Source organism: Callorhinus ursinus, unplaced genomic scaffold (assembly GCF_003265705.2).
Source record: "Callorhinus ursinus isolate GAN/ISIS: 27379988/994484 unplaced genomic scaffold, GSC_fseal_2.0 scaffold4, whole genome shotgun sequence".
Classification (NCBI taxonomy): Eukaryota; Metazoa; Chordata; class Mammalia; order Carnivora; family Otariidae; genus Callorhinus; species Callorhinus ursinus.
Window position 1 is genome coordinate 41,988,271 of NW_027397066.1, and position 25,013 is coordinate 42,013,283.

General features: G+C 44.7%; 1 protein-coding gene across 6 annotated transcripts in view; it reads right to left on the reverse strand.

The window, feature by feature from the left end:
- LNX1 (ligand of numb-protein X 1) overlaps positions 1 to 25,013 on the reverse strand; it is a 204,718-nt gene that overhangs the window by 90,074 nt on the left and 89,631 nt on the right. For all 6 annotated transcript variants that reach the window (XM_073891663.1, XM_073891666.1, XM_025887334.2 and 3 more), the window contains 2 exons: positions 21,815 to 21,942; positions 5,839 to 6,324 (listed from right to left, as the gene is read on the reverse strand). In XM_073891663.1, the coding sequence (XP_073747764.1) occupies positions 5,839 to 6,230 (392 nt within the window). In that variant the 5' untranslated portion in view covers positions 6,231 to 6,324; positions 21,815 to 21,942. The remainder of the gene's footprint in view (positions 1 to 5,838; positions 6,325 to 21,814; positions 21,943 to 25,013) is intronic.

Sequence of the window (25,013 nt, forward strand, 5' to 3'; positions counted from 1 at the left end):
ATGAAAGCTAATCTGCAAAGCAGAAAGAGACTGGATTCCTGATGGCATCATGATAACATCATACTAGTCATGGACTTCCTATCCCTATACTTTCTGTTATATAAGAAAAATGAAACTTTTATAAAGTTAAACCAATTCAATTTGAATTTTCTAATATCTGCCATCAAATACAATCCTAATACAATCCCTTGGGGATAGAATCCCAATGGTCATATTCTGTAGCGACATTGCCAGTAAATAGCCCTAACCCTAAACCTTGTACCCTTTGCCTAAGTTCTATCTAACTTTAAATGTCATCTCAGATATCACCCATTACCTCCTCTTTTCTTGCCTCTTTTCACTAGACAAGGAACTCCTGGGAGGCAGGAGCTCTACTGGTCTTGTTCTGCACTGTATCCTCACCATAGTGCCTAGAACATAGTAGATACTCATAAATATTTGTTGAAGGAACTAGAATTCAACTCGGTTAATGAGTCAACTTTTTGGACCAATCTTTCTTGATCAGAAGCAAATTAGCAAAACAAAACAAAACCAAAGGACTTCAGGACTTCAAACGGGCCAAGAGCCACAGCAGGGGTCAAACATTCATACGGATGGATAACAAATGTCCAGGAAGAAAGGAAAAAGGTAAGGGAGATTTCAGGGCATGAGTGCCCTGGAGAATGTTGTTTCTTTAGCAAATTGCTTGGAACATGATAGAAACTCAGTGGTTCTCCCAGAAGGCAAGGCAGGACAACTGCCTCATTTCTTCTGTGCCCAGAAGAGTGTCAAGAGCAGCTCTCAGCCAGGTAGGAACCAGGAAAAAGTTGGGCTCAGGATTGGAATGTCACTTGAAGTATGTATGTCAAAACACAGTTACAGGGAAAATGTGGAGCCTGGCTGACATGACCAACAAGACCTGTAACCTACCTGTTTTTCCACAGAGCAATGCTCCCCTAGACCTTTCCTCTGGCAGCAGAATCCTCCCTGCACCACAGACAGTAACTGTGTTTGTGTTGTACTGAACACACTAACGAAAGGGGTCGCCTGCGAGAAGTAAAGGTCAAGAGAGGTTCTGGGGTAGGTCTTTGGAGAAGAAACTCCGGGGACTTGGGGGTGCAAAATTAATTAAAACAAAACAAAACCAAACCCCCGGAGCCTTCAGTCAGGTATGTCTTGGGCCAATTATACACATTTTCATTCAGGGTTGTTTTCAAAACACTGAACAATGATCTCTTTATTCCTGCTAGTAGCTTAAGGGTCCGCTTTATTATCCCCCATAGTTATTATCTTCCATAAGATAGAAACTGAAGGGCAAAGGGAATTATCCTATGAAACAATTCAATGTGCACGTGATTTCAACTTCTCCACTCTTCAAAGGTCATTTTCTCAGGGGCAGAAATCATGGTGTGTATAGATTTTTCTTTCATTCTGGGCCAGGCCTATTGAAGATCCTTGATAAATATTACACATGTGGATGATGCTATTACACAAGGAAGATGTAGTCTTGAGCCTCAGACCACTCCCACTGAGGATCAAGGAAGGGAAGGCTTTCCTCCCACACACCCTCTCACTGCTCTGGGTCAAGAGTGATGCATCGGACTGGCCCTACAGCAACTATGCCATGTCTCCTGGCAATGTCCTTTGGTTAAGAAGGCTCTCTGTCCCTCGACTCAACAAGCCTGTCACCCTCGTGGGAATTCTTTGCAGGAGACCTATGCGATGGAAGTCCACAAGCATCTAAGAGGACGGAGGTCAATGGAAGTAGCCAGAAGATTCCAAACATTAGCTCACATGCTCAGGCTTACTCTCATGGGAGAACCCCCTCGTCTGAAGAGGACGAGGAGCTGCTGGTCCAGCCAGTCATGCACAATCACAATCAGTCCTAAATGTTTTACTTAAGGATTTACATTCAACTCAGGGGCTCAAGTGGCCAGATAACAATGTTTACAACAATGTTTACAAATGACATGAATTCTGGAGAAAACAGGCAGCGTTTGTTTAAAGACGAGGCTGCTTGCATCTCTGGGTCAACAGTTAGGATGAGTGTGGACCTATGGACAGGTCATAAACAGAGACCTCAGCTGAGAGGAAAAATATTTCTCTACCACGTCTTCTTTTCTAGAGGGACAATGGCAACATTCTAAATGTGATTCATTTCTGAAGAGCTCTGTATTCAAGGAGCCCAAATGAAATAAGCTCCCATTCCACAGGTGGATAAAGCTAAGTCTGCAGTTCTCCATGAAGCCCGGGACTGTTCGGATACTGGGACCCACTGGGAGGGAGTGTGTGGACCCACATTGGTCACATGGTGGTCTTCAACCAGAATTGTAGTTAAGTCTCCTTACTGGATAGACCCTGAGCCTGCCTAGTTTATATTCATTCCATTTTTGCCACAAGGCAAATAATATTTTTTAAAACTCATTACATTTTAAATACCAAAACTGAGATGCAAAATTTACAAAGAAAGCTATCTTCTAGTACAAATGTGTGACCACGCTCTGGTACCTGCAGCCACCAACCTGGAGGTCTCTTATAGAGACGTAAGGAAAACCCTTGCTTCCTGGTCACCTCTTGGTGGTTCCCAGTTAAAGGGACTCCAGAGTAGTAACAACTTAATCTTCATCTCCCTTCTGAGGGTTAGGGGAAGAGATGGTCCGCTGGCCCAGTTGCTGGCCCGACACCTAACAGGGCTCCAGAGTCAGGTGCTGGATTCGCTCCAAGTTTTGAATCCTTGCCAATCAAATGCCCACAGGGTGGGAGGGGAAGGAGTGTATCTTAAGCATTTGATGACTAATATGTACAACATATTTTTGGAAATGTTGGTTTCGACCTACTTAGGAAGCTGATGTGTGGCGCAGACCAAGAGCGGGTCTTGAGACCTACACCTCCCTTACGTGGGAGTTTTCCCCTCACAGGGAGCTGCTGCTGGGTGCTTGTGAGAAACTCTGAGGCCTCAGTGTGAAAAGGTGATTTCAATTAGTTTTGGGTTCTTTCCTCACTGTTGTTTTTCTATTGTGTATATCATTATCAGCTGAGGATTCATCCAGACTTTTCCCTGGGCTTCCTTGAGGTGTGTGGGCCACAATGCCTGTGTGGGTGGGTGAATGACCTTCCCACTCTGGGCAGCTGAGGGGTGCTAGTGTCCTCTCTCCCCTGGAGACCCCAGAGGACCCAAGTGCTTCTTTCTGGCCCTTCTTCTGCCCCACTTCTGTTGTGAACTCACCCTCCGATCCATATGCCATCTTCTCCCCAGTGTTCAGGATAATCTTGGCCCCAATCAGTTCTTAATGAGGAAGTGAGGAGAAGCTGCTATGTTCACGTTGTCTCCAGAGACCACCCCCATTTCTTTCCTTTGCTCTCCCCTCTCTTATCCCTCCCCAGCGGAGCTCCTGTGGTGGGCAGAACAACGCCTGCCCCCACAGACGGCCACCTTCTAATCCCAAGGGCCTGTGGATAGGTCACCTTACAGGGCAAAAGGGACTTGGCAGATGTGACTAAATTAAGGATCTTCAGATGAGGAAATGATTGTAGATTACCCAACTGGGTCCAATGTAATTACCAAGTGGGCAGCAGGAAGGCCAGAGCCACAGACAGAGATGTGATGATGAAAGCAGAAATAAGAGAGTGAGAGAGAGACAGAGACCAACAAAAAGAGAGAGGGGTGCCTGGGTGGCTCAGTCGGTTGGGCATCTGCCTTCCATTCAGGTCATGATCCCAGAGTCTCGGGATCGAGCCGCACATCAGGCTCTCGGCTTGGTGTGGAGTCTATTTCTCCCTCCTACCCTACTCGTGCTCTCTCTCAAATAATAAAAATGGATAAAATCTTAAAAGAGAGAGAGGGAGAGACAGAGAGAGACAAAGAGATTGACAAACAGAGAGACAGAGAGAGACACAGAAAGAGAAACACAGAGACAGACAGGCAGAGAGACTGGAAAATGGTCCACTGCTGGCTTTGAAGATGGGAAATGGGGCCACAAGCCAGGGAAGGCAGGCAGCCTCCAGAAGCTAGGTAAGGCAAGGAAGGGGATTCTCTCCTAGAACCAGAGGGAATCAGCCCTCCCAACTCCTTGATGTCAGTCCAGTGCACCCCATGCTGGACTTCTAACCCTCTGGACTGTAAGATAACACATCTGTGTGATTTGAAGCCCCGAGTAGCAATCATTTGCTACAGCAGCAATAGGAAACTCATACAGCCCCAAACACCAAGGTAGAGGGTGCAAATGTTGGGAGCAGGGAACGTGATGGGTGAGGGAGCCCTACCAGGGCCTTTGTCCTCCACCACTCCTCGCCTCCCCTAGCCAGTGCGGCCCTGGCCTTGGCCCTGGCTCTGCCCCAGCAACTGTCAGCATCCGCCTCTCTCTGGCCTGCCCTAGACCTACTTCCCTGCAGACAGTACCTCTCCCCCTGCTGGGCCAAACTTCCAACAAAGGTCACAAACAGCCTCCCTCACCCCCTTCTCCTCTGGCCAAATCTCCTGGGCAATGAGAAGAGGGGTACCCTAGTTCAGATGTCAACAACAGAGGGTCAGAGGCAACCTGCAAACTTGGGTTAGATGCCTTTCACTCAACATCCTGGGGGTGAAAAGCAAGTTCACAGACATAATTAGCATGGAAAACAAGTGCTAAGCATTAGGGCCCAGCCACTGCCCTGGATGCAAATCCACGCCAGAGAATCTGAAAAACAAAGACTCAGACTCACAACCTAAGGTATGTGACCTTTAGAAAAAAACACCTGCACCTACCTCTTGCCCTTGTCATGACAGGAACCAAAGTAAACACTAGCTTCCACATTTCCTCTTATGAATAATTGTGGTATTATTGTTCACCCTCTCTTAAGCACCTTAAATGTTCTAAGAGAGTGCCTCATGTGAAACGAGATTCAGGGCTGTCCTGAGGCCATCCACGGGGGGAATGCCCAGGAACATGACAATGTAAGTGGACAACCTAAGAGGCAGACAGGTGGAGTGGATGATGCTGGCCACCAGCGGAGGTGGTGACACCATCGCTCTGCCACCCATGTGTACCTTGGCCAAAAACTTAGAAAAATCACCGGAAGACAACAGTTTTCTACATTTCTCCATTGAAAACTTTGTTGGCAATACCTCACATCTCCTCAAAGAAGAGTTGGCCTTAGTCAATTCCCATACAGAGGACATTTTAATAATGGATCAAATTGGGAGACATTTTTTTTCTGATGTGAAAAGATAAGCAGTGCCTGCCAGGAAATCTTCTGGGGGCCATGAGCCCCAGAGAAAGATGCTCCTCAGATCTTTCCAGTATCTTTGACATTTTAGAATGCACACATATGAAATAAGCCAGCCACAAAAGGACAAATATGGTATGATTCCTCTTCTAATAGGTTCCTAGAGCAATTCATAGAGGCAGAAAGTAGCACGGTGGTTACCAGGGGCCAGACAGGAGGGAATGGCGAGTTTTGGTTTAATAGGTATGGTTTCAATTCTGGAAGATGAAGAAAGTTCTAGAGAAAGGATGGTGGTGACAGCTGCACAACAGTGTGAATGTACTTAATGCCGCTCAACTCTACTCTTAAAAATGGCTAAAGTGGCAAATTTTATGTTATGTGAGTGTTACCACCATAAAATAAACCCCCTACTCCCCATACCTACACACCACAACTCTATGACATCCTGTGTTCTCACACTGAACCATAGCGATAAACACCTAGAAGGTTTTCCTTGGGCGATTGCTTTCTTCGGCTGCAAAGAAGAAGGCAGAGGAAAGGCATGTCGTGGAGCACCCGGCCCCCGAGGACAACACTGCCCCTGGGAGGCAGGCGAGCCCAGCTGTCCCTGAGAGGACACGGCTGGGGGGGGGCTGGCCCATGAGGAGGTGCTACCTTGTCTGAAAGTGCTGCTCCAAATCACAGCGCTGCAGGACCTCGGTGCAGTAGTCCGAGAACGGGCAGGTCACCAGCAGCTTGTCGAGGAGCTTGTTGACCAGAATGCTGGACCTCTTGCAATGCTGCAGCACCACCGGCTTGCGGTCCACGGGGCAGAAGTCCTTCTCCACCAGGAAGTTGGTAAGGCACAGGGTGCAATACGTATGTCCACAGGGAGTGTCCAGAGGCTCCAGCAAAGCTTGCAGACAGATGTGGCATATGAGGTCATCATCCACATCTTCCGTGTAGGTGTAGAAGTGGTTCTCCTCGGGGGAGTGGGCTTGGCCACATACCACACACGGGGGAGCAGGGCTGGGATCAGGGTGACAGGCGGGGTCTGGCTGGCTCATGGTCAACGGGGGAGATGGTCTGACAGGAAATTGGCCCAGGAAAACGGAATGTCCTCAGGAGAAAATCAAGATCTTCTAGGAGCCATCCACAGACCTGAAAGAGAATAAGACAGCTCATCTTCGTTTTCATGGCCACCTAAAGACTCCACTTGCAATGGACTTGAGACTCTGCCACCAGTGGGCAGGAACCGAGCTGTGATTCAGAAGGCCAGGGCTCGCTGCCCACTCTGGTGACCGACATGACCTTGGGCAAGGGACCTTGCCCCTTATGCCTCTGTTTACCATCCATCCTAGTGGCAATAATATTTACCTTTAACATCCTCACATTGGGGTGGGAAAAACCATTGGGTACTGTCTGGGAAATGCCTAGAGGAACTCAAAAGAAATATGCCCTAAGAAACATAAATTGTATTAATTTAATAAAATGAATTAAGAAAATTCTATTAGACCAGTGATTTATAAAATGCTCTGTCAGGGAGTGCCTGGGTGGCTCAGTCAGTTAAGCATCTGCCTTCAGCTCACATCATGATCCCAGGGACCTGGGATTGAGCCCTGTATCGGGCTCCCTGCTCAGCGGGGAGTCTGCTTCTCCCTCTCCCTCTGCCTGCCACTCCCCCTGCTTGTGCTCTCTCTCTCTTTCTCCCTCTCTCATTCTGTCACATAAATAAATAAAATCTTGAAAAAAATAAAATGCTCCATCAGATCGGGACAAGAAGAAAAACAGTTAACCCTCTAACGGCTTTCTCCTATCTTTCTCCACAGCTTTCTCTAAAACTCAGAAAATGTAGGACATCAGAGCCTTCGACTAAATCATCTGAGAAGAAATGAGAGCTGCTGAGTGTGTTGTATTTTTACTGTGGTGAGAGAACGTGTTCGTCCGTATGCACGTCATCCACTCAGTCAGTCACTTAGCGGTCACGTGGGCTCTGGGGCTGCACTGCCTGGGTTCGAATCCCACCGCTGCTGTGGGCCAGTGATTGAATCCATATCTGTAAAAGGAGAATAACAATAGCCTACCTCCTAGGATTGCTGTGAGGATGAGATGAGATATGAGACATAAAGCTCTTACAGTTGTACCTGGAATACAGTAAGTGCTCAGTCAATATTAGCTACTGTCTTTACATGTGTTTGTACTGAATTCATTTGGTCTCCCGTGTAGCTCAGTCGACCTAGAAAATGAAAGCTATAGTTCCTCTCAGGGGTCTTTTGGCTTTGTTTTAATAGTGCTCTTTTATTTAATTATATATATATATTTCAAACCAGTGGAATACTATCACACTATGTATTTTCCTTTGGGATAGGAGTTCAAATAATGGAGGTTTTAACATTCCTGATTAATATCTGGAAGCGTCTTGGAATCATTCAATAGATATGTTTTGAGTATCAGCTCTGAGCTGGGTAGTAAGCTGGGTGTGGAGGAGACCTTCAGGAGAGTTCTCAAGGACATGCCCTTGCTCTCGTGGAGTCCCCAGGCCCGGGGAGGCAGGCGTGAGCACAGGTAACTGGCAAGCCTGCGTGACCAATGTGAACAGAAGTGTGCACTAGGTGCACGCTTAAGAATCCTGCACCCTCCCTCACCCACCGCCCCCTCGACTTTGTTCATTTTGGAAAGTAAATGAAAAGACTTCAGGCATTCCATAAGAACATAAAGACACATGAAGAAACTTAACAGGAAACCTGCTGCATTTGGAAATGGCATGGCATTCCTAAACCATGTTCCATCTTTTTTCTTTACCAAATGAAGTCCAAGGTTGTTTGTAGGAGCATAGCCTTATCTCAAAAAGAAAACACATTGACTTCAAGCTCTCTCTAGGTCAGCTTCATGTTTACATTTCCGGACTGCGCTCATATGCCTGAAAGAACACTCTGGTCCAGAGGTTGAAGTAAAATGCCCCGAATGTGAAAACACTCAGAAATCATAACATTTTATTTAGCATCAGAAGAGACCACAGGGGCGCCTGGGTGGCTCAGATGGTTAAGCGTCTGCCTTCGGCTCAGGTCATGATCCCAGGGTCCTAGGATCGAGTCCCGCATCGGGCTCCCTGCTCCTTGGGAGCCTGCTTCTCCCTCTGCCTCTCTCTCTCTCATGAATAAATAAATAAAATCTTTAAAAAAAAAAGAAGAGACCACAGAAGGCTAAGGTAGAGAGTGCAGAAGGGGATGAAGTTGTTTCTAGCCCAATTTCAGGGAAACATACACAGCTGCTATGTGTCCTCAAGGCTGATAGAAGGCACTGGAACCACACAGGAAATGCTTTAAGTGGCATGAAAAAAGAAGTCAAAAAATCAACATGAAAACGGAAATGGGCCACCCAAAAGATGATCATCAACCACAGGAATAAAAGTGCACATATTTTGAACTTTGACAAGAGTTTGGTCAAATACTCCCACGTGTTTGGGTCGTGTCCATTCTTTCTCATTGTGCTGTACTGGAAAGTGACAGGAATGCAGTCGTAGCTCTGGTCATGCCACCGAAAAAACAACTTCACATTTCTGGGCCCTGCCCGGAAATGTGAAATGGTGGAGCTGAACCAGACGTTTGGTTTTTCAGACTGTGTTCTGGAAAGTGGCAGATGCCTCAGTGTCTTCTAGGGGAGGGAAGATGGGAAGGCAGTTTGGGTAGAGCTGTGCCCACTTCTCCACCCCACCCAGTCCCAGCTCCATTTTGATGTGTTTCTGACACATCAGTTTCCTTATAATATTCTGTTGGATAAAATCCAGCTTTAAAAAAATAAATAAAGGGAAAAAAAAAAAGCAAGCCACCAGACCAATACTATAAAGTCCCTTTCAGAAAGAGAGTTCTAGGATTCTATGCTAACAAAGCAGAGGGTTTTGCTTTGTTTTGGGTGGTCAGCTTCTGGGAAAATCTTTTTTTCTTTGCCTTCTAACAGTTTTGAGCATTTACCATGTGTCCGGCACTGTCCTAGGGGCCTTCTATAGACTATGTTATTTAATCCATGCAAATCCCCAGGGTTGTTGGGTTTTGTTTGTTTTCATTTAACAGATGAAAAACTAAAGTATGACAGGGAAGTAACTTGCCAGTTTCCACCAAAAAAGAAACAAACCATGAAGTGGTGCTGACTCCAGGTTCTGTTCCTAACCATTTCGCTGTTGTGTCCAGGCATCTTTCCTGATCAAGACTAGTCAGAATGGAACCAGCCGAGTATAAGAGCCCCAAGAAATTAGGTTTAAAGTCTCTTTAGGCCCATTGCTAATAGGCTTTTCCAAGGCTCTGATTAAAAATATTCTTTCCCTTTACTAACCGCTAGAATGCCCAAGACCGAATGAATGGAATGAGGAATGGGCAAGCAAAAATAGTGGGTTCTAGTTCCAACCCCAATTCTTTTTTCTTTCCTTTTTTTCTTTTTCTAAGAGAAATTTGAATTCCCTGGCCCTTGTCCATGTGAGTAGACCAGATTCCTAACATAATATTAATGTAAACACTCCCGTATATATTTTCCAACTTTGCTTTAGACTAAATAAAGCCTAAATGAATAGACACAGATTATGAGAGAATTGCCCCCCCCAAAAAAAAGCACTTTAGGCTCTAAAGAAAGAACTAGGTAGACTTTAAAAAATATGATTAATATTATTTGAGGTTTCTTATTTCCAGTTTATGTCTCATAAACACGTGTGATGTATCATGTTTTTAAGACATGTATGTGCCTTGCTGAACCGATAAGAAATTATCTAAAATCATTATGGCTTAAAGGTAAACTCTTTTTTCTTCTAAAAGCAAGTAAGAGGGCCTGTCAGCTTCGAGTCCATTCATGTCCCTCAGTGTGCCAGCCCTCAGCACCCCTGGCCCTGGCTGAGGTAAGGCGACAGAACTGCAATATGGCTTTGCTGCAGTTTGGAGAAAAGAGAAGGGAAGTCGATTCCCTCCTTGGGTGCGTGTATGGGGCACGGGGGTGAAAATAGTACACTTCCTTCATAGAAACCTATTGTGGTTTAGGAATGATCTTTTCTGTCTCTCCTGTGATTCGTGGTGCAATAGAAGCCCAAGGTGACTTTGAGAGGGACGTGCAGCCCACCAATGTAGTGGTGAGAAGGGCCAGGAAAAATAAAAGTCTATATCTGGGTCCTTAGTCCCTGTTTCCTTTCCCACCAGTTTATGGTCGCACCCAGAATTTGTACAGAAGTTTCTTCTACCTAACTTACAAATTCTAAACTTCTCTGGCTGACAACAAAGCCACATTCCAGAGCAAACGTGAGTCAGCACTGTCTGCTAGGTCGTTAGAGGTCATATGTATCCTGTCACCTGCATTAAAAATCCAAAAGTCTTAAGAACAAACATATTTTCACAACTAAAAAAAAAAAAAAAAAAAAAGAACAGCCGTTGGGATACAAACTGTTTGGAAGTGGGAAAATGTCTGCATGACATAGCCGACCAGAACAACGGGGTCCCTGGTGTGTTCGTGTCCTACTAATTCTCCGTTAAATGCACACTGGTTTTGCAGAAAATGGTTACCCGAGGATAAACCATATACTGTGCTGGAAAGACAATGGATAAACATATCATTTGGCAGGCTGCACTGACAATTTCACATTTTCCTCCTCCTGAAAGGACAAGACTCGACTCCACAGCTCCTCTTGAATGGCTGCATGAGTCCCAGTTTTACGACAGTAATTGGACGGCATACTATTAAAAAGAATTCATCCTCATAGTCAATGGCAGTGTGTCCTGCATTGGGATTTCGACCTTGACAAAGATGAAACATTGAGCCATAGACTCTTTGTGTTGAAAGGGACCTTGAGGGAAGGTCCCTAAATTAAACAGCCCTTTACTACCTTCTAAAATAGATCATCCTGCATTGGAGAGCTCTAACTACTAGGAGAACAGTCTCTAGATAGAACAAAAATTTGCTTCTCTAGAACTCACCTACCCCCTCCATGGGTGCCAGTATTCTCCTTGGAACTATTTAGAATAGGTCACATTCCAAAAAAAAGGGGGGGGCGGCGCCTGGGTGGCTCAGTCGTTAAGTGTCTGCCTTCGGCTCAGGTCATGATCTCAGGGTCCTGGGATCGAGCCCTGCATCAGGCTCCCTGCTCGGCGGAGAGCCTGCTTCTCCCTCTACCACTCCCCCTGCTTGTGTTCCCTCTCTTGCTGTCTCTCTACATCAAATAAATAAATAAAATCTTTAAAAATAAAAAAGAATATGTCAAATTCCTTAAGTCCTTTAATTATTGGAAGATACCCCATTTCTCACCCCTACCCCTCCAGGTCCAGCAGCAGCCCTCGGCTATCTGGCATTCCTTCCAGCTTCCATATGTTCTGTGAGGCTGACCACTCTCCTCTGCAAGCTCCCCGATTGTTTGGTGTCCCTCCTGCAGTGTGTGGGTAGAATGAACCCCAAAACTCCAGGACAGAGTGAGACGGACTAGAGCCTAGGATGGCATCTGCTTTCTCAGGCCACTGCTATCACTGCAGTCCTGGCCTGCCCTGAGCCAGACACCACCCTGAGGCCTGGGAAAAGCCCTTAGCAATTCCTGAGCACAGAGGAGGGGAAAAAGTCAAGGGTAATAAAGGAGAAAAGTAGCGGCTAGGAGCACAGTTTAGAAAATTCAAAGATATTTAGTAGCATTAGGTGGATTTATCTAAACAGACATTCCTTAGTGGCTAAACAGTTGAGTATTAGAATCTGCAGTGTATAACCCTATCCCAAGAATGAGTGGTATTTGGGGCTCTGGACTCTCCTATTTGTCTGTAAGTGTTCCTATATTTTGGTAAATCTTGCTGTTCTAAAATGTACTGACAAACTGAACAACAGGAAAAAAGAGAAATGGAAACCATTTAAACACATGGCAAATCAGAGATCATTTTTTTCATCCAGAGCACAAACATCAATTAACACTCACCAACATCCCTAATAAATGAAAAAGTTAAAAAAGCGGGGCCACGGGCAGCTGATGGAAGGCCAATGAGATGAGCTGAAAGTCCCGCAGCTCTGGATGCTTCTCAAAAAAAAAAAAAAAGAAAGAAAGAAAGAAAGAAAGAAAGAAAGAAAGAAAGAAAGAAAGAAAGAAAGAAAGAAAGAAAGAAAGAAAAAGGAAAAGAGAAGAGAAAAGAAAAAAAGACAAAGAAAAAAGCTGCACGAGTGCTGGAAAAGAAAGTGTCTGAGAAGGTGCCCTTGTCACCTGGGCCCATTAGGTGAGCAGTTCACTGAAGGGCTCATAAACCGGAGGAAGAATTTGCTTTACATGAGAGGAAAGAAGCATCATCTAAAGCCAGGCCCCAAGATGATCACAGGATGATTGGATCCCGAAAGAGCTTTGTTTTGAGAGTGTGTCCGTTAAGTGACAAGCATTCTCTCCAGCAGGGACTCCGTGAGCATGTAAACAGTGTGGGGCTCTGCCCTCCTATAGCTGGGTTGCTTCCTAAGTTCTGCTGACTTATTTAATGTTGTTCAAAATCTCCTAATCCATCTTCCTCCAACCCCGATGTTTTACATAAACACAATAAAGACTAAAAACCCCTATGCTAGAGGATTTCTGAGGGAACTTTAAGCTTCAAGAAACTGAGCTTGAGGTTTTTTGTCATTGACGATACCTTGAAATTTGGATGAAGCTACACAGGGCAAAAGGGTTGCAGAATTGGGTTCAAACTGGTCATTGAGGCCACACCTCAGTGCAGAGATCCCAGTCAGTCAGGAACATCATCCTGGACCATGAAGCCCAGAAACACACTCCTGTAGGAATCGAATGGGGTAGTGCTGGGAAATTCTTCACCTTGGCGGCCTCATTTCTCTTTCCAAATTAATTGTCAGCTGGCCTGTTTGTCTAACCACTGCCCTGGCCCTGGCTGGAACTCCTAAATTAGATTATTGTGGGGGTGGGGGAGGATTGCCAAAGTTAGGGCAAGCTCTATCTTTCTCTATTAAACAAAGTAAATTTATAATTACATTTTAAATTATAGATAAATGTATAATTACATTTAAATTATAGATAGATTTTACAAATACCAACTGTGAACTAAGGGACATAAGAGGGTGGACAAACGCTCTGTGGGCTATTCCTTAGCTTATAGACACATCAATAATAGGGGGGAATTAAGTGCTTTAGTGACCTGAATAAAAATTGTCACACATGGGATAAAAACTGTCTTTTAACCAAGAGGGTTTGAAGTGCAGGCTGAGGAGGCAGGGGTGCTATATACATTTCCAGAGGAAAAGGAGATAGAACCACAAGGAGATAGAACACCTTCTTAGGCAGGTGCTTATGGACTGTTTCAAAAGTCAGGGTTAGGTCTGATCCTACTTCATATCGAAATCCATGATCTCCAAGAAGGAGCAAGCAATTCATTCATTGCATCTGTGAATGACACTAGCCTGCATAGTGTTGCAAACACTAGAAAGGACAGAAAAAATAGATCTAAATGGTCTTTAAAGAGGTTGAAATTCAAGGAGAATTGAACTAAAAGGAGACAATGTCTGGAGTCAATAGCTGAGAACACAGACAGAAAGTGGGAAGAACAAGGGAAGTGCTCAGGTAAAAAGAGTCCCAAGTGGCTAGCGGATCAGATACAAATTTTAGTAGCCCAGGGAAGATCTTTTACAAGCTGCTTGGAGAGGAGCTTTGCCTCTCTTGCCTGAAGATTTACTACTGCCTTTCGCCTGGGTATTATGGCACCTCTTTCCTACTTGAGTTTGTTTGTAAGAACTCTGTCCCAGAAAAAAATGTCTTCCCATCTCCTGGTCTACCAACATGGTGGAATGGAGCTGACCCCTTGCCAACAACAAAACTGAAGGCAGAGTATTTTGCATTGACTGAGGAGGGCTCTGTTCATATAAATACTCGCCATAGGATCTTGGGAAGCTAATGTCAGAGGAGAAGCATGGAAAAGCAGGCTGACCTTCTTCCACCCAAGGCTGGAAAATAGATTCAGGAAATGCTTTTTTTTTTTTTTTTTTTTAACAGATAACCAAATTTTATAGAGAGAAAGACAAGGTGAAGGAAGATATTTGAATTCTCAACATTGTTTCTGCTGTGTTTTAATTCTATATATGTTCATTGATCACCTATGCCATGCCTGGCATTTGTCTTAAATTCTGTGGGAGCTCCCATAGGGAATTCAGTTTTATCTTCAGTAAGTTTAAGTCTAATTAGAAAAATGGAACTTACATATAGAAAAAAATGTTAAAGCATTGCAAAAAAAATACACAATGAGTATGGCAAGGAGTATGATCCGCCTACCCCCTCCACCCGCCCCCCTCCAAAATAGGAGCCAGGAACAAGTTTGGGAGGAAAAGAGGTAAGAGAACCATATAATGTGGCCCAGAATGGTCAGAACAGCTCATGGAAGAGTTGGGCCTCAGGGCAGATCATCAAAGATTAATGGTATTTGGACAAGTGGGAAGAAATTAAGGTAGGGGAAGAACCTGAACAAATCCCCCAGTTAAGGAAGAGAAACATACATATTAGTGTTTGGTCACATGATGACCTGTATTTGAGATTTTAAAATGATTTATTAAAAAATCACAGGATTTGAGGTTGGGTAAGAATCTTAGATTCTCCCCAAGTGTAGGAAACCTCTACAACAGCCTTACAGCTGATGGTGTATCAGCTTCTGCTTTAACAGGTTCAATGATGGGGAGCTTATTAGTTTTCCGACAGCTGAATGCTTTCCTTTTGTTACTTGGATCTTTCAGTGTGATGTAGATCACATTCATTCCCTCAAAACATGGCCATCCCCCCGCTCCAAATTAAAGAGAGAATTGGTGGTTTCTCTCTTGTCTTTTCTTTTTGTCTCTGGTACTTCCAGTTGTCTTCCCTGGTAGTTGAGGTGGTAGTAAAGGGTCTACCCAGGATGCTCACTAGTTTGTTAAGGTCCCTTTGAAAACATGGCACCCAGAAGTGGACACTTATCCAGTTGTGGTTTGATGGTTCAGCGGAGTTGTTGCTTCCTTATCCAAGATACTACTTGTCTTTTAAAGCAACGTAAGATGGCCTTTACTGCTTTGCTTTTCCTAGATACATCACACTATTGACTGAAAAAACTCAGTAGGTCTTTGGATCATAAAACACTTACTATTTTGCCTTGAACATAGAAATACATGATGGTAGTGGTGAAGGCTGCCGATTATAACTCTCTTTACCTATGTTTTGACCAATATTTCAGCCTCCACGTGGACAAGGAGTTGCTCTATGAGTAGTGGGAAAAGCCTGTGTGTATGAGCGTCCGTTGGGGTATGTGCGTAGCAGGTAAATGTTGGCCCCTAAAATATCTTGCCCTGTCCTAATCCCCAGAACCTTGTTAGAACAAAGGTCTTTGAAGATGAATAAAGGATCTTGAGATGAGATCATCCTGGATTATCTAATTTACCTTAAATCCTATGACAAGTGTCTTCATTAGACCCAGAAGAAGAGAACACACACACATAAGAGAAAGTGATAGGAAGACAGAGGCAGAGGTTGGAGCGATGTAGCCACAGGCCTAAGAATGCCTGGAGGCACCAGCAGCTGGAAGAGGCAAGGAAGGATTCTCTCCTGGAAACTTTTGAGGAAACGAGGTCCTGCTAACACCTTGACTTCAAACTTTTGGCCTCCAGAACTGTGAGAGAATAACTTGTGTTGTTTTAAGCCACCAGGTTTATGGCGATCTGTTACAGCAGCCTTAGGAAACTAACACAGAAGGCTATGTATTTCCAGGGGCATTCCGCCAGGAATGGGGTAAACATTCCCAATGATCCACACCAGCGCTTCTCTCCATGGCTTAAGGATATGGAAAATATGTTGGGAATGGCCGCCACTTAGACTGCTCCATTCTTAAGGAGGCAGTTCTGCCCTCGTATAAAAATGTAACCATTTTCTTTTAATCCATTACTAAGTTAGAATACAGATGTTTTCAGTGATGACGGGTAAGCCAAGTTTGCTAGGGCCCCTGGGGGGAAAAGACTACAGAAAGACTAGCTGAGTGTGTGTGTGTTGTAGAGAACATAATTCACATCTAACAAGGATACTGAATGAGGAATTTGAAAACACTGGGTGACTCATGTATTAATGTGAGTACGCAGGAGCCTAACCATGCAGCGTTCTATTCAAAGAAGGCCACATGACTGACAAAAGCAGTCATAGGCAAGTCATGCAAATCATCTCCCAGATGGAAGTGACATATTTACACCTCGCCATCATGCATATGCTATTGCCATGCACTGGGCCAAGATGCTATTAAAGAAAATTCTTGGAGAGTTTCCACTCTGCTGTTGATGAAGTCTCTTGTGTGCCTATGACAAATGCATCAAACATAAGTAAGAGTCACTGGAAAATAATGGTGGAATTTAAATCCACACATTCCAAGGCACAAATGAGTGATGTAAAAAACAACAACAACAGTGTCCCTGGTAAATTGGGCCAGAACCTACTCTGATGGCGGTCCTTGTGTAAAGTCAATCTACCACATCGAAGAGCATGGTCCCCAAACAGCAAGGGGAAGAGGTTCTTTCAGAAAGGCAGAGGAAGAAGGGCAGGGATGAAAAGAATAGAAATGAAGGGATTATCGTAAAAACTGTAAATCTCAAATTGGGAGGCCATCTTGCCTACTCCCTACCTGAAGCAGGAATCTCTTCTTCTTCCTCTTTTTAGAATATAGTAGAAAATAATAATAGTTACTATTATTATTATTATTACTATTTAATGAACAATTCACTAGGTGCAAGATACTGTGCTGTGTACTTTACATGTATTTTCTCACTTAATCATTATAATACTGCCATGAGACCAATATAACCTACATTTTATAGATGAATATATGTGTCGCTAAAGAAACACAAATTCTCTTTGGCCTTCATTCATTCATTTAGCAATGCATACTGGGCACATACAAATATACCAAGTAAACAAATATACCAAAAAACAATCACCTTCAGTGACAGGGAAGTCAGTACCCCAAAAGGCAACCTACTGGATTTTTGGACAGCTCTCATTCTTAGAAAGTTCTTTCTTATATTGATCTGTGAGGCCTCTCCATGTAACTAAGCAAATAGGTCACTGTGGTGTCTTTGTTCACTTAGAACAAAATGAGCTAAGAGGAAATGGTGAGTGTAAGGGGTTTATAGGAGGCAACTGACATTCTTGGTTTCTGATTTCAGCTAAGTGCAGTTTTTATACTTAACAACTTGTCTGGTTTTCATGTTAACCCTTATTCTTTGGGGATTACAGACGGCTAAATCCCATTAACCCAGAAAAAGAGATGTAGTCTTCCTTCCAAATAGTTTTGAAAAGCCGTTGATAGTTTGGAGGCACTGTCAGAGAACCATAAATGTGCCACCCACATAAAAGCAAGTCCACGCGATACCAGCACGTAAATATCAGGAATAGTTATGTGTCACCTCCAGGAGGTCCATGAATACTGATCAGGGCGATGAGGAGGGCACATTTCAGAGCCTCCCTCATACGTCCTCTCTTGGCAGCATCTTACAAGAATGGCCTTTCAAGTAGTCAGAATCCCAGCAGCGGACCCTATTTTCTCCACTCCACCGGAGGAATTCACCTCCAAAAGGGAGACACTGGAAGCCAGGAAGCTGGGCATCACTGCTCTGGGAGATCCCACTGTTTATTGACATCACAGAATCCTCCCGCCACAGGTCTGCAGAAGACCAGGCCTTCCGACAGGCAGCTCCCCTACCATGGAGCTCCAAGATAAACAAGATCATCTTTGGTAACAGGTTTTCTTTCTAAACCTTTGGGGGTCTTTGGGGAAATCTGTTTTCTCAAAGAGGCTTTGGCCCTCCACTGACTACTGTGTCTTTAATAGCATTGGACATTATTATGTCCAAACTGTAGCATGACCTGGTAAGTCAAACCTTAACCAATATAATAATTGTTTCCTCTACAGGCTCACCTCGGAGACAGTTCAGGTTCAGTTCCAGACCACTGCCATAAAGCGAGTATCACAATAAAGCAGATATCATAATAATGCGAGTCAAGGGAATTTTTTCGTTTCCCAGTGCGTATAAAAGTTTACACACTACCATAGTCTATTACGTGCGCCATAGCCTTATGTCTAAAAAAGCGATGTATATACCTTAATTTAAAAATCCTTTATTGCTAAAGAATGCTAACCATCCTCTGAGCTTCCAGTGAGTCATAATCACTGAGCACAGGTCACCATAACACATACAATAGTAATGAAAAGTTTGAAATACTGTGAGAATTACCAAAATGTGACACGGCGACATGAAGGAACAAATGTTGTTGGGAAAATGGCACTGATAGATGTGCTGGAGGCAGGCTTGCCACAACCTTTCCATTTGTAAAAAATGCAATATCTGCAGAATGCAATCAAGCCAAGTATGCCCGCATGTAACAAGACATATGCCCGTACTAACCTAACAAGGGTTACCATTTATTGAGCACCTACTATATCGTAGACCAGGCACTTTACATAAAACCGTTTCATGTTTATTCCTTACAACAGCACTGGGTTTGGGAAGTATTCCACTTCCCAGATGAGGCCAAGTGTCACAAAGAGGCACTAAGGGACTTATGCTAATTACACGGTGGAACCAGGTCTCGGACCCCGATCTGTCTGATTCTACCTTCCTTTAAAAAAAATAATACTAGCAAGAGCTCGCAATTGTGCCAGGAAGTGTTCTAAGCATGTTAGACATTTCACTCATTTCTTCCTCATAATAAGCCTATTTTCCAGCTGAGGTAAAGGGGGTTAAATCACCTCCACAGGCCACACTGCTAGTGTAAGGGAGCGCTGGCTTTTGAACCCAGGCAATCTGATGCTATTCTAAAGAAAAGGTAAATAAACAAGGAAACGGATGGGCAGGGAAGCTGAGGTTCTTCCCCAGGACCCCCTAAGCACGCCAGTAGTAGGGTCGAGGTTATGAACCTCTGTCCTCAATCTGCTCGTGAATGATGAAAACTTGCCTTAGCTTTTCAGGGTAGGGTGAGACTTAGAGGAGCCTGGGAACACTTCTGCTCTTATGCAATGCCTCAAGGTCATCCAACGGCATGGGATATTCCATGAGTGAGGCAATCACCTCCAAGGGAGCCACAAGCCCCCTTCCCCAGCGCAGGGCAGGCTCCCAACCGGCTACCTCCTCCTTGTCCTGGTGACTTGGCACAGCAGCTCACCAGGCTGCGGCCAAGGGTGTTTATTTGCAAGACTGGAGGAAACCAAGCACCCAGTCTGCCCTGGAGAGAGAGCACAGTTGAAAGCAGAAAGGGCCGCCTGCCAAGTCAGATTACAGCAAATGACAACAGGACATTCCCCCCTGCAGGCCTGCGGAGGACCACATTCAGTGGGCCTGCTGTGGCATGAGGGCTTTGCGGTGGGAAAGGCAGGAGGAACAGCAATGGCCAGCAACTCCTAAGCATGTCTGGGAGCTGGCAGAGACCGATCTGCCTGGCTTGTGTGACACAGTTTAAGCGTTCTCCTGCCTCCTGCTTGTTTTCTTTCTCTGAACTGTTAACATTGGAGTTAATTATGTACAATTAATAACCATAACAAGAACTATCAGGGTTCCTAATGATGGTAACCACAGAGGATCTTTTATCTTCGTAGGGTCAGACTATCTCTGCCAAGCACCCAGGAAAATTTCTTTAAGAATGGACCGCACCTTTACTTGGCGCCCATGTAGAGCCAGACATTGGTCACCCAACGCTCTCAACATGTTATCTCACTTATGTCTCATGGTCACTTCATATCATAGGGATTGTCTCCTGTTCACTGATGAAGAAACCGAGGGTCTGAGAAGTTGAGTAACTTGCTCATGAATGTAAACGGAAGACATTGTATGTTTTCCAATCAGGCCCTATTTATTGCCTCTTGAACCAAGAGATGGCATTGGTACAGGCAGAGAACCACTGTGGGTCTCTCACTCCTTTGGAGTTGTCCTTTGGACAACACTTGTGTGTAAATTATCCAAGAGACCAAGTACATTCTATATAACCTGACTCTGGATTCCAGTCTCCGTAATTTCTTTCCTTTCTTCTATCTGGGGGCATAGCATGCCCCGCTTTGTTCCTTTAGTAGCCAGGGACCCTGACATACAGTGATGAAATGGTGTATTTAGTCATAACTTCACTACTGTGCAAAGAGCTAACAGACCGTGGTAACCCAGAGGGAATGCATCTTGTGCAGAGGTTTGTGACTTTAAAGACACATTTCTCTCCAGAAACATTCAGGATCGAAGAGATCTTTTTGTTTCTTCTCCTGACAAAGCTCTGAATCAAGTGAGAAGACTAGTAGGGGACAACCTCGTAGCCACCAACCAAACACACCACTTGGGGGAAAAGAACAGACAAAGGTCAGGGAGAGAACAATACAAGCCTCCGAGGAGGGAGAGAGAAATTGACAACAAGGCCCCGGGCAGATTTCTAGTGGTGAGAAGCAAAGGTCTGAGACAAAAGTTTTCTCAGCTTGTTTCAATTTTTCCTTCTGGAGAGTTGACATGCACCTTGAATTTCCGGGAGGATGAATAGAAGCATAACTCCTAACGGGCTATTCCTTTGCAAAGATCTTTGTGAACTGAGATCTCAGAAAAGTAACTGATGAAGGAATCCAGAATGAAATGTCCCCTGGCTGGTTCATTTCTCCCTCTACAGTTTCCAGCTCATCCCAGCAGGGGATTGGGTTTATTTTCCTTTCTCTAAGGACAGTGCTGGCTGTGGAGTGTGGCTCTTGGGCTGTCAAGAACAGAAGTAGTACAGGCTGTGGGATCAGGATTTAAGAAAACAAAAATGGATCCTACAGGTAAAATTCCTTAAAAAAAAAAAAAAAAAAAGTCAGGTCCTGGCAGAACAATGTCTTCGGTATATTTGCTATTAAAAGAGAAAAAAAAAAGTGTAAGAATTGAAAAAAAAATTAAAAATCAGACCTGAAGTTACATTCATTCTCCAATATTAAGCACGGAGGAAAAAAATCTTTACTTTAACCAAAGGTCAGCAGGCAGCCAGTTCAGGTCTGGATGTAAACAGTTCTAATCCGGACTGTAAAGTGGTTTTTAAGAACGTCAACAAAGAACAAAGAAGACAGTAGACTTTTTTAGAGAAGAAAGAGGGAGGAAAATGAGTGCAGGCCTTCCGAGGAGGGCAGCAGAAGTTACCCGTCTCAGGACGGGACTTCCGGGGGGAGAAAAATGTAAGGTCATCTCACAGGTTCAGATGGAAATTGCCTCTGGTGAGACAAACGCAGAGAAGTAAGGCCAAATAAGGCAAATGAGGCAAAAATAAGGCAACTCTGAATTCATTCGGCGCTGGCCTCCCAACCCCCATTAAGCAGGCTGAACAGGTCTGAACCTTTGAGTTCAGTTTCAGAAAAGTCTCCGCTGCACTCCACTCCAGGGTTTAAAAAAAAAAAAAAAAAATCAGATCAACTTCCCAGACAAGCAGGGGCTGGCTTAATGATTAAGAGAAACAAAAAGGATTAAATATCTGGCCTGGGAGAATTTTCCTGTACAACCAAAATGTCAAGGCATCTCTCCGCTCTTCCCTCTCAAAAGGGCTTCTCCCTGTGGGACAAACACCTGGGCTAAGCCATTCAGCTTTTATTTTTTCGTTCAAATTCCTCACTCAGATCCCTCAGGGGCCAGGGGTCCAAATGCCAGAAGAGAAAAATGGAGGGTTTCAACTCACCTTTTCGAGTGTGTGTCCAGGGCACTCAAGGCAGCAGCAGCCCTGCAGGTCCCATGCCTTGTGGGTGAATCCAGCAGTTCCTGGGGCTGCCGGAGCAGTGACCGGGCTCAACCCTGGTGCACAGGTGCCTAAGGAAGGAGGAGGGCATTGGTTGGTCGAGAGCAGGAAATGTGTGACATCACAGGAGCCTCACAGATAAAACATTGCTGGGACCTTAGCTATTGAAACAGTCAGTATAGGTCCCGCCCACCTGTCATCTACCTGAATACCTGCAAGCAGGTAGGTGGCGTCTCTGTGCGGACAAATGAATCAGTTAGAGCAATTGGCAGGTTGGAATTTACTTTCTTTCCTGAGCACAGCACGCGTCCAGCCCCGTGGACAGATCTGAACTTACAAGCCCGGTGGCTTCTACGGCCCCCTCCTCCCACCCCCCAACCCCCAAATAGCTGCCTATAAAAGAGGCAAAAAGGAAATTTAAATGCTGAGACAGTGTTTTGGTGGGCGTAAGAAAGAAGAGTGTGAAGATCGATCGACTGCTTGGAAAATTTTTGAGAGTTCCCCTGGAATGCCATTCTGAATGGCATCCCTTTGAATCCCAAGTGCTTTTCTGTTCCGATACTAAAAATCAGAGGTGATGCTTCAAATGCATTAAAAAAAAAATCTAAATATGATACTGGTTGGCAGTTTCAAGGTCGAGTTTTCAAACACTTTTTCTCCTACCCCCACCCCAGGAGGAGGAGGGTGTTTTATTTCCATATTCAGGAGTTTGGAAAACTTCGGCCGTTCCTACCGCGGTCGTTAGTCATATGGACTTGACAGTTCCCTCTAAACCTGCAATTAGGAGCAATTTAAATGATTCAGATTTGAATGATCGTGCAGTAATAAGGTGGCTTTGTCTGCTGAGTTACAGCCAGGAAGAAGGAGTCAGAATTGTTTCTGTCCTAAGCGTGGTGTGTGACCTTGGGCAAGTCACCGTGTTGCTTGAGCTCTTCCAGCAGGAAAAGACAGTAACGCCACAGAACCATCTGGGAGCGCTTATGACTGACTGTTCAACCCTTTGGCATCTTCCAGACGATTGTAAACAACTCCCTTCATTGTATTTGAGCGCGGTGTATTTCTGTGGTCCCCGTCCAGCATCTCCCGACCATTCATTCTCCAGAATGTGCTACCTGGGGAAATTGAGGGTTCTCCCTCCCAGGAGATGGTTGCTTACCCCGAGAGACATTTTTTTTCCCCTGAAGAAAAAAAAAATGTGGAAATTCCCATTCCCACCGCCTCGCCCCCCTATTCTCTGTCCCTCTTCCGATGCTGGAAACCCTTTTGTTCCATGCGTTGTAACATTGCACTTCTTTAGCGGGTTTTGGTCGGTCCGTGGGTGGTAGGTTGGCATCTTGGAGGAGGGGTGGAGGAAGAGGCACTAATGAGAGGGGGAGGGCGAGAAGAGGGAAGGAAGGAGGTCTTGATTCTGTTCTCTTGGCCTCAGCTTTGGGCGCAGCCAGTAAAACTACCAGGGAGGGAAGGAAGAGAAATTCTAGTCCAGGGCAAGGGGTGCAGGGTGGGCTCTGCATACTGCACTAGGAGGAGAGCTGGTTCCTCTCCCCCAGCCGTCCCAGACTGCTCTACCACCACCTTCCCCACCTGGGACCTGGGTGTACCTTGAAAAGAGAATGACAAGCTTAAAAAAAAAAAATCCCCATTCACGTTTTTATCCCATAGAAACTAAGGTTGGTGTGGCCTCTTCTTTAGTGTTAACAACAGGAAGAGGCAAACCCCTCTCCATGTGGGCCATTCAGGAAAAGTTCCAGTCCCCCAGCTTATTCTCAAATGAGAAACATCAGCAAAACAAAGGCTTCTCCTTCACTTGGACAGGGTGTCCCCCTGGGCCGTGAAGAAGGGCGGGGCGAGCGCCCAACCTGATGAATCATCTAGAAGATCGGCCTCCAGCAGTCTTGAGGCCACCTTCCTTCCCCGTGTGTCAACCATGCCTCATCTTTTTCTAGGGCCTCCAAGTCTGTCCTGGGAGAATGGAATCACAGACAGATTCTTTTTGTTTTGTTTTTGTTTTTTTTCCTCTTTTTGGAGGGGGGGTTGCGGGGGTGTGGGGGGGGGGGGGGGGGGGGGGGGGGGGAAGAATTTGTAAGAAGTGATGGCGCATAAAGCTTTATCCAAAGGCCTCCAGGCTATGGGGCTTCACTTGCTGTATTCATATACACTCAGCCTTCTGTATATATATGGCCTGATGAATAAAAATTAAGAACAAGAGTTGAGGGAGGAGTGTAATTCACTCCCTGGTGTGGTTGTATAAATGAAGAGAAAGAGAAAAAAGTAGATATATTTTACACAATCAGATATCCTAAGTGAGATGCATCTTGGTACTCCAAGATTTAGAATAATCTCTAAAGGTTAAAAAAAATCAATATGGGCTTCATTATTCCATTAGGGCTCTTGCATTGTTCAGGAAATGATATTTCTAAAGTACTGGTGAAAAGGTAGAAGTAATAAACATACAAAGCTGACGCTGAATAAGTGCTTAGTGGGTGCTGCTTACTGTTCTAAGCACTTTTTACAACAGTCCTATTGGTTAGGTACTATTTGCATTTAAAGCTGGGAAAACCAAGGCACAGGAAGGCTGAGAACTTACTTAAAGGCAGGCCAGCCAGCAAGCAACAGGCCCAGAGCAGTTTTATTTTTTATTTTTTTTTTAAAGATTTATTTATTTATTTGAGAGATCAAGAATGAGAGAGAGAGAGAGAACATGAGATGGGGGAGGGTTAGAGGGAGAAGCAGACTCCCCACTGAGCAGGGAGCCGGATGCGGGACTCGATCCAGGGACTCCAGGATTCATGACCTGAGCCGAAGGCAGTCGCCTAACCAACTGAGCCACCCAGGCGCCCCCCAGAGCAGTTTTAACCAGTGGAAAGAAGGGGAGGAGTGTTTCTGATTTCATGCTCGCCAGGCAACTTCTTGAACACTAACGAAGCTTCTTACCCATCCTTTATTCAGAAGGAAGTATCTTGTGGAAGTCGCCCTGGGGGTATAGTTTCTGGGAAAGAGTGTCTTCACTTGCAAATGAATTATTAATCTGGTTTATACATAAATTATATATGTATAGAACCTATACACAGATGCATATTATTTATGCATATGGTTATGAGAAAACACACCCTGAATGCATCACTTGAAATCATTTTTTGAAAGC